General features: G+C 44.5%; 1 protein-coding gene across 1 annotated transcript in view; it reads left to right on the plus strand.

The window, feature by feature from the left end:
- The window catches only part of cux1b (cut-like homeobox 1b), a 68425-nt gene that overhangs the window by 18268 nt on the left and 35803 nt on the right, over positions 1-14354 (plus strand). Inside the window, exons 2-5 of the mRNA XM_020624478.1 lie at positions 2228-2338; positions 6044-6091; positions 10138-10216; positions 12620-12757. Coding sequence (XP_020480134.1) covers positions 2228-2338; positions 6044-6091; positions 10138-10216; positions 12620-12757 — 376 coding nt within the window. The remainder of the gene's footprint in view (positions 1-2227; positions 2339-6043; positions 6092-10137; positions 10217-12619; positions 12758-14354) is intronic.

A 14354-nucleotide genomic window follows, 5' to 3' on the forward strand; every position in this document is an offset into this window, starting at 1 on the left:
CCTGTTCCACTCCCCCCCCAAAAAAACATCTTGTGCTGTTGCAAAAAATCCTTTGCAGAGGACAATCGGCCAAGTCCATTTGTTATATCTTTTCACGGTTTGTGGATAAAACGAGAACACGACTGGTCAGGGATTTAAACTTAATGCTGATGGTGGGAAATCTCCTAATTAGTCCTTGATCACTCTTTTTAAATTATTTATTTTTTTGGTGGTTTGTATTTTCTTGTGCGTGCTGGGGGGTGTGAGTGATGTAGGGGAGGTGGGCATGTGTGCATGAGTGTGTTTTGGGACCTTGTCAGCAGACTTGAGCCACAGGGGCCCCTGTGGTAATGTGTGTATTAAATGATTAGTGTGTTAGTTAGCATAACGGCCCTTCAGCAGCGTTTAATCACTCTCAGGGGTGGGTGGCCTCACAGGAGGTGGATTGGGGGGGTAGAAAAGGGGGCAGCAGAGCAAAGGGAGAAGAGAGATTTAAATGGAGAAGAGGAACTGCCAGTTGAATGAGTGAGTGGATGTTCTGTAGAGAGTACTAGGGGTGTCGTTTCCTTAATTGATTGTTGGCCATGTTAACAATCAATAATCGACTAATCATTAACAATTTATGAAATACACTTTCCATAATAAAACCGTTAACTGCCATCAGTAAAATGCATTTATACTTGGAGCACGGTGGTCATCACTTTTGTGGTGATTTTGTTGGAAGAATTTATAACTAGAGTAATGCACCTTCAGAATAGTAGCGCACAGCTACAGCGATGCTCCCTGTTGTGTGACACTCCGCCCCCAGCCTGAGTTATCTGAGCCTCGGATAGCTAGCTATACCAGCTAGCTGCCAGACAACAAATCAGCAGAACCTTCATGCTGCAGTGTTCATCAACACAACTGATACAATGAGCTTGGGGTCTAAAATTAACTTGGTGACTCACTGGCCAAGGTAGCTGGTAGATGGAAAAATCCACTGGCCAAACATGTTTTTTTACTGGCCAAAATAATAAATTGCCTTTTTGTGTCACATTGGCTACACATTTGTTTCAGTATTTCATTGCGATAATACGGTATTATGTTGAATACAAATGTAAAAAGGCTAGAGCACAATTTGAAGCAAAATTCAATTCTGACACAGATAGAAGCACGGTGCCCGAAGTAAAGAATCTCAGGTTACTGATATTACATGACTATTTTGCTATAAACATTTGCCCACCAGTGTTGTGGGCAGTCTTCTGAGATTTACTCACCAAATGGAAAATCTACCCACATTTGGTGCCTGGCGGGTGTTAATTTCAAACCCTGGCCACATTGTCACTTTCTTTCTGATGGCAAGCAGGTGTGTTCGTCTGGGCGACCTGTTGGGGTGGTCAGAAAACATGCAACGCCATTAAACAGTAAGAGGCACCTAGTGGTGTAACCAGGTACTACAGCACATTTTCTGGCAGCCGGCACTGCATGTCCTCCTATTCTGCACTGTTAATCGATAAAATTCTTAACGGTGATTAAACAATAATCGATTAATCATAGACATTCCTAGAGATTACACAAAAATAGAGGAGGGAATATAGGTGTGAACGTGACAGGGCAAGAATCCAACAGAAACATAATCCAGCAACACTCGCACGCTCAGTAGAGGGAGATATAATCTTTACAAGGCCTGAACGTCTTGTTAATGTCAGCACTTGGCCCATCATCTGGAAGTAGTCCCATAAATGGCTATTAATAACAATGCAAAAAGGATGGGGATAAAGGCGAGCCCTGCCTCAGCCTTGACAACACTGCTGTTGTTGATAATTGTGCTGTTGTCGTTGTTATGTGGGAAGGGGAGGGGCATTGTGGTGCAGACAGTCAATAATTGTTGTGAACTGCATGTGTGGTAGTAGTCTATTGCCAGAGAAGTTGTCATGCCTGGCACAGTGGTAACTGATTGACTGACAGTCTGAGCAGCTCAGATGCTGCTTGCGCTGGTAGCAGATCAAACCACTGGTGCACTTGGGTTTCCCTTGGCGGGACATCGGTGTTGTGATACTATTCTGTCTGTTTTGCTGCAACATACTGGCCAAGTTCAGCTGAGACAGGGGTTAGTGTGAAGAAGCCTGCTCTCTATTCAGACAACAGCCCCCCATCTTTTTATCCCTAGTGATAACAATGACACTGATTATAATGGCAGAATGATGTGATAAAATGTGCAGCAATCGTTCTTCTTAGAAAACTGAAAAAAGTTGTGGTTGTCTTGCAGAAAGAACTCGATGCCACCGCCACACAGCTTGCCAACAGACAGGACGAGAGCGAACAGTCCAGGAAGAAACTAATCGACCTGAGCCGTGAGTTCAAGAAGAACACGCCAGAGGTGAGAATCACATTCACAGGCATGCATCAGCCACACGGCCATGCTCATATCCCGCTATTCTTTTGGCAGTCATAGCTTGCCTCACTGTTTCTCTCTGTCTTCTCTCCTCTTCATTAGTATAGCTATGATTATTTACTGAGAAAGCAGGGGAGGAATAGAAGGTGCAGGGCTTGGCTCCCAAAAATAGACTCTCCATTAGTTTCCCTGAAATCCTAAAGAGACAAAACAGAAAACCCCTCAGGAGTTTGTATTATCTGACCTAGTTTTTTGTGCGTGCAGAAAGTGTGGTCCTTGGGTGTGTATGTGAGAGGAGAAAAAGACAGAGAGAGGGAAAGGCAGAGCAAGAGGGGGCAGAGAGAGAGAGAGAGAGAGTGACAATACTACTAAATGGGATCAGGAGGGAATTCTGTCCTGTTCCTGTCATTCCTCCTGGGAATATTTGTTTCATCTCTGTTACCAAGGCAACACATTTTAAACCACACAGCAAAAAACAAAGTATTGTTGTGTTATTATTGGCAATGTCACCATGGTGAATTATTGATGGTAGTATGAATTATGTATGAATGGAGTAGACGGTGGATAGAAAATTGTCAACTCTCGGTGGAGCTGGCAGTAGGCCTATTATGGTTACCACAAGGATGAGCATTGTGACTATTGACTTGAGCATGTAGCCCACCCGGTGTAGAGGAACATACATCAGAGAACCGTGTACCTGCGTGCAAAAGAAGCTAATTTCACTCTATCCTACACATTTGTCTCTTATCAAGTACAGCCACATATCAAGCAGCACACACAGGGATGTAAGGGCACAGAGGTGGAGAAATGCACATACAGAGAGGCAGAGACATACACACAAAGAAAACATGCGGAGAAGCAGAGGCGCGCGCACAAACACACAGGCAGATAGCCTAGATCACAGAACAGGACACACACATTCATCAGTGTAACAAGGCTGTGATTTAGGAAGGCTCCTCTGGCGTCTGTGTGGCCCCTGGCATCTCTCTGGTATGTGGAGGAGGAATCTGAGCCAGGCCAGACGAGTGACAGGATTCATTACAGGGCTGTAACATGCTCAATAGGAATCACCTCAAACTCCTGGTGTTTGGACATGTATAAGGCATCAAGTCTGCCTACCAAATAGGCTGGTTCATAATGTACAGTGGCCTGTGCTTGCTTAAAAATGCCCCAATCGTCTTGTGCATGCTCATGGAGCTGCTGATTGGCTGTGTGTATGTGGTTGACCAGCCTACAGAGTGGGGCTGTCAGCTCTCTGTGGTCCGCAGTAGTCAGTGGAGATCACAGTCACATCAGATCAGACTGCATTAGGCTGAGCGGGAGTCCGTCTCTGATCCATTATTCAACAACCAGGAGACCGGCCCACGTTGACTGTGTCTAGTCTGCTGAGCTGTATTTGGCGTGAACTGTACTCATGGTCTGCATAATAACACACACACAGGCTTTTGTAGCATTCTGAAAGTAGTGCAAAGAAATGCAGCGTGAAAACAAAGTTTTCATAATTCATTAGGACTGACAAGCTGAAATTTTTTGAGACTACATCTCACTGTGCTTCTTAAGTTGCCTGAATTATTTATCCAGTTCTTAATTATTATTATTTTTTTAGTTAGTCAGGACTCAACTACTACACAGTTATAAAGGCAAGGGTGGGAATGGTTGTAAAATGTCCCATAGATTGCTAGCCAGAGGCAGTGGTAGTAAAACAACTTGGTGTGAGCTCGTGGGCGTTTGTGTGTGTGTGTGTGTGTGTGTGCATGTGTGTGCGTGCGTGCGTGCACATAGACATGCTTGTGTTTAGCTGCAGGGCGAACAGACAGCGAATGGGAGTTCCATACTCCCTGGAGGATTCCTTGGGCTGGCCTGTCTGCTGTCTGCCGGCAGCTCACACAGCAGCCATCCATCTCCTGCTGCCGGACCCATCCACTCCCCTCACACACACACACACACACACACACACACACAGAGAGACCATGGTGTCTGTGTGCATTGTTATGTTATATGGTCATAAATCTTAGAAAGTGGAGGGGGCAAAGGGGCGGAGCACTAGAGAGTGGACCAAAGGGGTTCAGTGCTCAGGTTTTCAGCAAAAGCAGTAGCTTGCCCCTGCATGTTACTTGAATATTTGTTTCAGTGTGTGTGTGTGTGTGTGTGTGTGTGTGTGTGTGTGTGTGTGTGTGTGTGTGTGTATGTAGGCTCATCAAGGTTCCAGCAGCATTTAGTTGCCCCCAAAGCTTGGACTACAAATACAAGTTAGGACAATGAACATCCAAACTCAAATAAGATAAAAATCTATTTATCTCTACCTAAAAACACAGTGAGTACAAAGGCTTGGCTAAGATAAGTGTGCTGCACTCTGGTCTGCCATCTACGCTGAACCTAAAGTAAGGATAGTGAAATTAAAAAAAGGTCTTTTACACTAACACTAATGATATAGATGTTTACACACATCATGCCTGGTGCTGACAAAAAATGGAACCTAAACTGATGCGATATAGGATGACAAAAAGAATTTTTGTTAATCCAATCAGGAAGTTGTGCAGATTATCTAAAACTTCGCTGAAAGGAAGCTGAATTCTGAAATGGAAAATTGTGGCATAATCAAACTTATGCAAATGGCATAACTGGTGTCTTTGTGTGTGTGTGTGTGTGTGTGTGAAAGAAAAGGTAAGCCAGAGCAGGGAGGCAGGGAGAATGGTGTTTAGTAGTGGCAGAGGCAGGGTGGAGGGTATTATCCTCAGCAGAGGAATGTTCATTTGGCCCAGACAAACGGCCAAAACGACCCCTGATGAAGTAACAATGGAGCAGGGTCACTGAAGTCATGACCTGTCCTCAGCCCCAGACAAGCAGCCTGTCTGGACCAGCCTGGGATTAGGACAGCCCCAGACGCTGGTCCCAGGTCAGTGTGGGATGCACGCTCCCTGTTGGATCAGTTAGGCTTTTAGAAGGAGGTTTCTAAAAGACGCAGAGTCTCCCAAGCACACATCTGTCAGTGCCCTACTTCACATCTTCATTAGGCAGTTTTGTGAGTGTGAGTGTGTGTGTGCGTGTCCACAAACTGTGCAAATCAAATGTTCCTGTACAGAATGTCCTATTCTGCTCTGCTTTTTACTGTACGCTCCAGTTCAGTTTGTCAGGATGTAGGCTCAGCTAACAGCATGGTGATTTGCATGTTCCCCTGATACATATTCGACTGGCTATCTAATCAGAAACCGCTGACTCGTACGGAAAGTCATGCATTGGGACTTGCGGGATGAAAAGCATTTGCTTTATAGTAAAAGCTTGGTATGCAGAGACAATTTGCATTAACTGTAGGCCTACTTTGTGGCTCATTCACTCTCTGTCTCACGCACACTAGCAGAGCCTCTGGGTGGCCCAGGTGGTGCTGCACCTGTTCCTGTGAGAAGTGCAGTCGGCCAGAGCACCTCAGGGTACAAGCCCGGCCCCCTCCCTAGCCCCATGTTCATCGCTCCCTCACGCACCACTCTTTGTTCACTGGCAGTGGCAGGAACGGTTGCTTGTTCAATGAGTGACTTTTTTTGATCTGCCAGTGTAAAACTCATTAAGTTGCTACTACATCTAAACCTCACTTGACACGTTTGTGTGCATTTGTTGCCGTTTTAGGATTCAAATTGATTTGCTGATTATATTCATTTCCAGACTCGCTAACCTCTTCGTCTCTTTATCCTTTAGGATTTTCGGAAACAGGTTGCCCCTTTGCTCAAGAGCTTCCAAGGAGAGGTGAGTGTGTTATTGGGAACTTACACTGACATAGTGATAGAACACTGTGCTTGCACATGTATGTCTAACCATTCATTTTCCAAAGCCTGTCTGACATTTAACTGGTCTTGCATCCTCACTCAGTGCCCTTCTCTCTCTTTTTCTTTTTCTCATGTTTCGTCTTTCCTCTTAAATCGCCATCTCTCTTCTCTCTCCGCTCACTCCTCCATCTCCTGTTCTTTCTTTTGCCACTATCTCATTTTCCCTCTTTCCTCTCCCTCTTTTCTTCACTCTGCTCTGCTCTTGATTTTCTGTCCTATTCATGAAGTCCTGTAGCCCGAGGGTGTGTTTAAATTGCATCCTGCAAATAAATAAATAAAATAAATAAATAAAGGCGCCACAAACCCCAGCTCTAGCCAGTCACAACTCACCGGATGCTATTTCCTCAGACTTTGTTTGTCTGCATGATTTGGCTGGGTTATTTGTCTTTTGTTGATCTGGTCAATCCAGAGCTATTTTTGTTCAATGTGGCACATTTATTTACCTTCAGTTTAATGTGGCTCACACAAGTTTTTATGTACCCTGACTTATATGAGGTGATGTGTATGTGTGTGTGTGTGTGTGTGCCATATCATACTTCCACAGTGCTCTCTATCTCCTCCTCCATCATTTTGACCTATTTCCATCATGACTCCTCCTTACTGGCAGCCATGCATTTCCAGTGCACTCCCATATGTGAATGTCAGAGGGTAGGAATGGAAGCGGCTGGTTTAGACTGGGGCATTATTTGGGGTTGGAATGGGTGGACATTCAGCCCAACTGTATCTCTTCCCTAGCGCACACACATTTGGAAACGCAAATGCACAAACAAAATCATCTCAATAGATGGTGACAGGGCTGCTTTGCTACAGGCCATAGAATATTACAGTTTAACACTGGGTGAGCTTTCATATTCTTGTGTTAAAGCAGCAACCACAGCCAGTGGTTATGTAAAAACGCTGTAATTTATAGTGGTTTTGCCATGTTCTGCTGATGATCCACAGTCTATTTAGAGAATAGAAACGGCAGCAGTATAGCTGGGGCTTTGTCAGCTGTTTCCACCATCCTCATGTTGACACACCTTCGACGGCGTGCACACCAGAACAAGCTGAAGCGCGTTGTGGGTGGTCGCGGAACTGAGAAAGACATTATCTTATGATTATTGAGATAATACTGTACACCCGCGCCAGTCTTAGAGCAGCCCATCAATCAGTTGACTATTCTGTGCACTTGCTTGCCACAACATGAGGAGCTTGGAGAATGTGTAATTTTAGCCTGGCTTTGTTTGCTTTACCCCTCGATGCTTTGATCAGTGAAGAGACAGTGCCAGAAACCAGAGGGTCTTCCTGTTGAAGTCCCACAGTAACTCTTCTTTAAGCTTGAATCTTTACTAAGTCGGTGTGGAACCCAGACAGAAGAATAAAAACTTTTGGCCCCAGGAACTTGGAGGTCTTGGTATTCTGTGTAATCTTTGTCATTGAGAGGTGAATGCCCTTGGGTCATAATTATTACCAATAACAGTACTGTTTCCACAAGGCCGCAGTTTGGTAACCGGGTTAGGTGTGTGTGTGTGTGTGTGTGTGTGTGTACATGCGTTTGTGTGTGTATGTTGCATGCTCAGTGTTCCTTGTTGGTCCATCGATCAGATAAGCTTTTCCATTATCCAAGGCTTCAGTCTCTGCTTCCCATAGCCTCCCCTTATCAGACTCCACTGGGGCCACACACACATGCACACATGCATACACGTGCACACACACGCAGGTCAGCATGATGCCCTTCACACACTATGGGTTAGATAGGGGAGGGATGCGATGCTGAGGGATGGTGGCACAAGGTGCTGACGTATGTACATATGTGTTTGTGTGTGTGGATGTGTCAGGCATGCTTTTTGCAATTGCAAGCACTTCTCATCGGTAACCTACTGATACTGGTGAGGTATCATTTGTGTCACTTCATTTGTTTTGCTTGGTGTGTGTGTGGGATGGGGGCAGGGGACCATGTAATAGCAGATGTCATTGGGATTGGTTGAACGAGCAGCAGTTTGGAACAGCAGGGCTGTATTTGCAAATCCTGGGTGGTCTTCTAATGGCTCCTGCAGTTAACCTGCCTCTAACTGTAGGGTGTGTCCTACATTAAATGTCTATTTCCTGCCTCCCATGTTGGGCTATATAAAGCTGTTGTACCACTGACCTTGGCCCAGTCATTGTACAGTCACGCAGCTGGCTTCCTTCACTGCCATTGGTAGATCTTTTTTTCTTTTGCATCAGTTTGTGAGTGCGTGTGTGTGTGTGTTTCTATCATGAGATGCTGTGGTACTCTGAACCTCACACCACATACTCTTCTCTACACACATGCACACACATTTCAATACAGATGAACAGGTTTGGTATTGGTGTGTGAGAGGTATTAGTACTAGCACTTTTCCGTTAGTGGCCTTGCATCTGAAGACCTGATTGCTCAGTGTCACACTGCACATGAAGAGGGTACAGTACATGATGTGAAAATGAGATATAGTAGTGACAGTATATGAGAAGGAGCCCAGGAGGGAGAGAGCAAGACAGGAGCCCTGTGCATGTCAGAGACAGGAGTGTATGACAGCGAAACATGTGACATGTGAATGACACTGAAAAAGATTGAGGGGATGATAAAAAAAAAAAGAGTCAGAATACATAACATGGAAGTGACGAGAGGGAGAATTCGACAGAGGGAATGAATAAAGGGGGGATGGAGGGTTGCTGGCACCAGCCAACTCAGGGCCAGATGTTTTGCGGCTAAAAAACTAGAGATGAATTGAAGCCATGTGAATAGATTTATTAGGTTCCCATAGGAGTCCAGGCAGTATTACATGTAGCCCGCTCTGTTTACAGTGGCAAGAACCCTAAACCACCCATCAACTACACTACTGGCTTGGCTGGGAATGTGAAGACTTTATATTTGGACTTGTATAGGCTTTTGTCTTTATTCCTTTTCTCTCAGTGAATGTGCTGGAGGAGTTGGAAGAGAAACACAAGGCTGTTTAGTCTGAGTGCGTGAGCCAGAGTAGTCAGCTGTAGCTCTGCCCAGTACAGTAGCACCATCTGAATGTCTTTATTTGGCATCTGTTTCCCTTGATTTAGACTTGATTTCAGATGTGTTTCGCCTACACTGTCTGCTCCTCATATTGAAGTGTGACACAGGAGACTACAGTAGAGCTCACTGCCTCATGTTTCAGCATTGACAACAGTGCAGAAGTTTCTCCAGTATGATTTTTAGAATTCATCTCTTATGGATCCATTCTAATGCTGTCCATTTCAATAATGTCGGTGATGGAATGCATGCCGTGCCCTCTTGTGTTAATGGCTGCATCAGTAATGGATCCACACTGTATTGCTGCTAAGAGCTGACTGAATAATCTGCCCCTGCTGTGGCTGGAAAGACTGAGCCAGCTGTTTAATGATGTCAGTGTGCTGGAGGGGAAACGAACACACACACTCGCACGCAGGAGAGCGCACACCCACACACACGCCTACTGACTGACGGACTTAGGCGCACTCACTCGAGGACAGACAAACGAAACGCATCCGTCAACGGCTGAACAGCTGACCTAACTTCACAGGAAGCAAACCCCAACACTGCCACCATCAAGACAACCGCAATCACATGCAACACACTAATGCATAGTGCGAATAGAACAGATATGTAGGCTACTCTGGCTAAGAGAACCTGGTTGCAGACAAGATGATGGATTGCGATATTAATCGGATATTGTTCATCTTGGCAGGTTTACAGTTGGGGTTTACAGTTAGGATTAGTAGCTATTGGGAGGGGTAAACATTAGTTCTAACTGTAAGCCAACTTGCGGAAAACGATGACAGCTTCCTGCCAAGGTTGACAGCGTGCAAATCTTCCGCCATCTTGTCTGCACTTAGGTCCCTCTCCCTCTTATTGTGAAATTAATGAGCTTGTGTTTGGAGTAAATGGACATGACACTTAGATCTGAGGTGGTGTAACTAACAATAACTAGTATGTTTGATTTCTCCTCCCTGCAGATTGATGCCTTGAGTAAGAGAAGTAAAGAAGCAGAGGCCGCCTTCTTGAACGTTTACAAGAAAATAATCGATGTCCCAGGTAAGGCCGTGCTTAATATGTGTGCTCTGTGCATGTCTGCGTGTGATTGTGCTTCTATAGACAGCTCCTGAGTCCAAAAACATGATCAGGAGACCCCCGTTTCTGTGCACACAGCATCAACAGGGGAAGAGAAAAGCATGACACCGTCCCTCTGGTGCTCCTCCACTGTGCATCCAGGCGTGTGCGATGCCTTAATATGTCCCCACGAGATATCGTCCCCACTGGGGTAGCCTTAAGAGGGGCTTAACAGAAGGTGCATCCTGATATGGATGACAAGTGCGCCCGCGATTGGCTGCTGCGAGACACACACATGAGTAGTCACGTTCAGCACACTGAGGCCAAGGAGGGACGTGCAGCACAGAGTGTTCCAGAATACACACAGTCACAGCATTGCGGGTTGGAGATTTTCAGCTGTATGGGAGCCCTGGAGCGGCCGTGCATGTAGAGAGAGAAGTTGAGTTCATCTATAGCGTAAGGAGGTCATCATAATCCCTCATGGATAGACCTACAGTAATATCTTTGGATTGTACTGCTCCCAATAAGTCAGCGCCAGCTCTGAAGGGGCTATTCTTAACTTGCAGCGAGACAATGATGTAATGCCTGATGCACACACGCACACAGAGCAGCCTGACTAATGCAGCAGTCTTGAAAGAGGAAACAGTGTGTTTTGTTCTGTCTTCTATCAGCTGAAAGCCTGGTTAGCCAGCCCAGTGTGCTCTGTTTTAGATTAAAGGTGTCTGGCAAGAGCATCTAGCACCAGTGGCCCACAAGTCAAACTGCTTTTAACAGGCTGTACAGTTGATTTGGAGAGAGGCCTGTGTGAAGGACAAAGGTTTGATAAGGAGGAGAGAAAGTTGGTTTTCAAGGGCGCTGCAGATAGGAGTCCAAATTCATAGCACACAATTAATGTTCCTTAGTGTTTTGTTTGTGCTTGTGTGTATTTGTACGAGACTCTATGGAAGTGTGTATGTGTGTTTGTGAAAAGGTGTGTGTGTGTGTGTGTCTCAGAGTTTTGCCCTGCATGGTGTGTCACCTTGACAGCACAAAATCAGCATGAAATTCCCCAATCGTTCTCTGCTGATCTCTCATTAGCATAGTTAAGATATCTAACTGTGTCAGACATGAGCCGTGCGCACACACACACACACGCACACACTCACAGCCCTTACCCCCAGCTGTAAGCTGTCAGTTCCTCTTATCGGTACAACACACACACATAAGCACACAGACGCACACACAAACTGCTCTTTTAGCTGGCATGCTGATGAGCGTCGCCTGCGTCTCTTGGCTGCCTGTCACCAGTCTGCCACCCATGAGCACCAATCAGATGTGATTGGCCTGACTGACAGGGCTCTCTTCATCACACTGACAGTTAACCCTGCTGTGTGTTCACAGAGATGTTGGGAAAATGCCTGCAGAAAGTTGTCTTTTTTCCTTGTCTCCGTTTATCTGTCTCTCTTTCTTTAATCTCCTATTTACCTTTTCCACTGCCTGTTTTACAGCTCCAGTTTGTCCAACTGTCTGCTTCCATGTCTCTCTTCTTTTCTTGCTTTTAAGCTGCATCACAGAAAACCCTTTAACTGATCATAGCCCAGTAATCTCTGTTAATGTGCCTCATGTTACAGACTGTCTCTCTCTTGCAGTGTCACTTATCCAGTTCTCTTGCTGTGTCAGCAGTTGACACATTAGTTTTTCTTCCATACAGAACCAAAGTTTATCTCATAACTTAACAGTAGTTTCTGTTGATATAAAGGGGCCGATACTGTATCATTCAATAGCCTTTATGGATAAAGTTTTGTTGGTACAGACTGTGAAAGCAAACCGTGACCTTTCAGTGTTGCATGTTGTAAACTGTTGTAGCAGGCCGATTATCAGCTCTGCTCTTTTCATTCTAATCAGTGATATTCACTAATGTTTGCTAAGTATTTTTGGGGTTGTTAAGGTTTTTTATTGAGAATAATTGAAATACAATGACAGTATATTCACATTTGGAGATGGGGGCATATTTTAAAGTTGATCAAAAAATGACAACAGTCTTTGTTAAGCAGTAAACCTAATTGGAAAGGACCACAGATATTACATATAGCTATCTGATGCATCCGAAGCTGTACATATAATTCACATTATCATAATAATGTTAGTTCTGGTGATATTTTTGGTCCTTGCAGTAACCAGTAATCGTCCACAGGGAGATCAGAGGTCAGGGGCAGCTCCAGAACACTTCTCCTGGAGCTGTTAGAGATTCATTACCTTGCTTAAGGACAGCTCATCAGGGCAAACACACACTCTCACAGGGCCTTGAATGTAGTTATTCCTAGCTCACTATGCCACCTCGCCGTCCTTGTTTGTGTAATCTGCTTTGCAGTGTGTTAACATGGTGTATGTGTGCGTTGTCTCTGCCAGATCCCGTACCTGTGTTGGAACTGGCTCAGCAGCTACAGCTGAAGCTCCAGAGGATGCACGACATTGAGACAGAGAACACCAAACTCCGAGAGACGCTGGAGGACTATAACAAAGAGTTTGCAGAAGTCAAGAATCAAGGTTAAAGAGGAACACGTGCAGATGTGGGATTTTCCTGAGTGTGAGAGGGAAATGGATGCAGACCACACAATTAATCATATATCAAAGTTTGCTAGTGTGTTATGCTGTCTCATATATATGGCATTTCTGGCAGATATGCAAAGTGCAACTAGTTGACCAAAACATTAAGGAAGTTTGTACAGTGACCTGATGTAGTGAAAGTGAAATGCTTGGATATACAAGGAAACTTTAGCTAAGTCTGAACATGAAAATGTAGCTGGTAATTGTCTGTCAGTTGGAAATAATTTGGCCATGAAGCAAGATGACTATATTCTCAGTTTAGATATTAGGTGCAGATAGAAGTGTGTATTTACACATGCACATTAAAAGTAGGCTATATTGTACATGTAGTGTAATCTAACTAGCTAGAGGGCAGTAAAAAAGTCAAAATTATATTTAAAACTGTTCATGTAAACTATTGCAGCAGAATTTTTTTCTGTAAAACTGCAGCTATATTGTACATGTAGTGTAATCTAACCATTATGTCTGCATGTTGATGTTTTAGTGCAAATATTAGGTCAAGAAAACATTATTTAGACGCTTTTTTTTCAGTGGGAGAGGCCATATTTGAACATATTTTTGAGCCTTATACTCTTTTCAGAATGCAAAAAATGTATAAGGTTTTTCATTTTCATGCAGGTTTTCAGGGGAAAACACATGAGGTGCAGTGTCACGAATAAAAAAAGACAGGCTACCTCAGGGCAAAGAAAACTGGATAAAGTGACAAAGGCAGAGAGATGAGTGAGAACCAGTAATAAAAGTGGTGTAATTTCAGTAGAAAAGGAGCGAGTGAGTGAGCAGGGAATGTTTTGGAATCCCCCTTTCCTCAGTGAGAGTTAATTGGAACAGCTCGATAGCGGCAGGGTTCCATTCTGCCATTGATTTTCCTGTTCCCTCATCCTTTATCCCTCCTTCCCGCCTCAATAGATGGGGGATATTTAAACCCCAAAACACACTGTGGAACTCCCACTCATGTTAAACACACACCAACAGACCTGCCTGCACACTCACTTACACAAACACACACACACACACACAAAGAGTGCAGGGGCCATTGATCCCCGCAACCTAAATGTTTAAAGTTCAGTTAAGCAGTTAAGGGGTAAGAGGGCTCTGAGGGGACTCTCCTCTATTGATTATGTGTCAGAGCAGTGAGACTGGAGTTTAAATCACATGCACACACACACACAAAGTGCTAAGAGCCCTCAGTCAAAGCCAGCAAGCAGCAATGCTCTTTATCATTGTCTCACTCACTTATATCTTTCTCAGAGAAAGGCGTACACATACACACACATACACACAAACACACAAACACACACAGGCCTATTTATTACCCCAGTTATGTGTTAGATTTATTTCAGGCTGCCCCATTCAGAGCTCAGCCGTCAGCAGGTTATGGGGTTTCAGAACTAATGCAGTCCTAATGAAAACAGCATATCTACTTGTGGTGAACGGTGAATATTCTGTACCAGTTATGGATGTAAAGATTAGCGGCCAAGGGATACGTCTGCACTGACAGAGGGAGAATGCATGATATGAAACTGTTCTTTAAGTAAAG

This window comes from Monopterus albus, unplaced genomic scaffold, assembly GCF_001952655.1.
Source record: "Monopterus albus unplaced genomic scaffold, M_albus_1.0 scaffold328.1, whole genome shotgun sequence".
Lineage (NCBI taxonomy): Eukaryota > Metazoa > Chordata > Actinopteri > Synbranchiformes > Synbranchidae > Monopterus > Monopterus albus.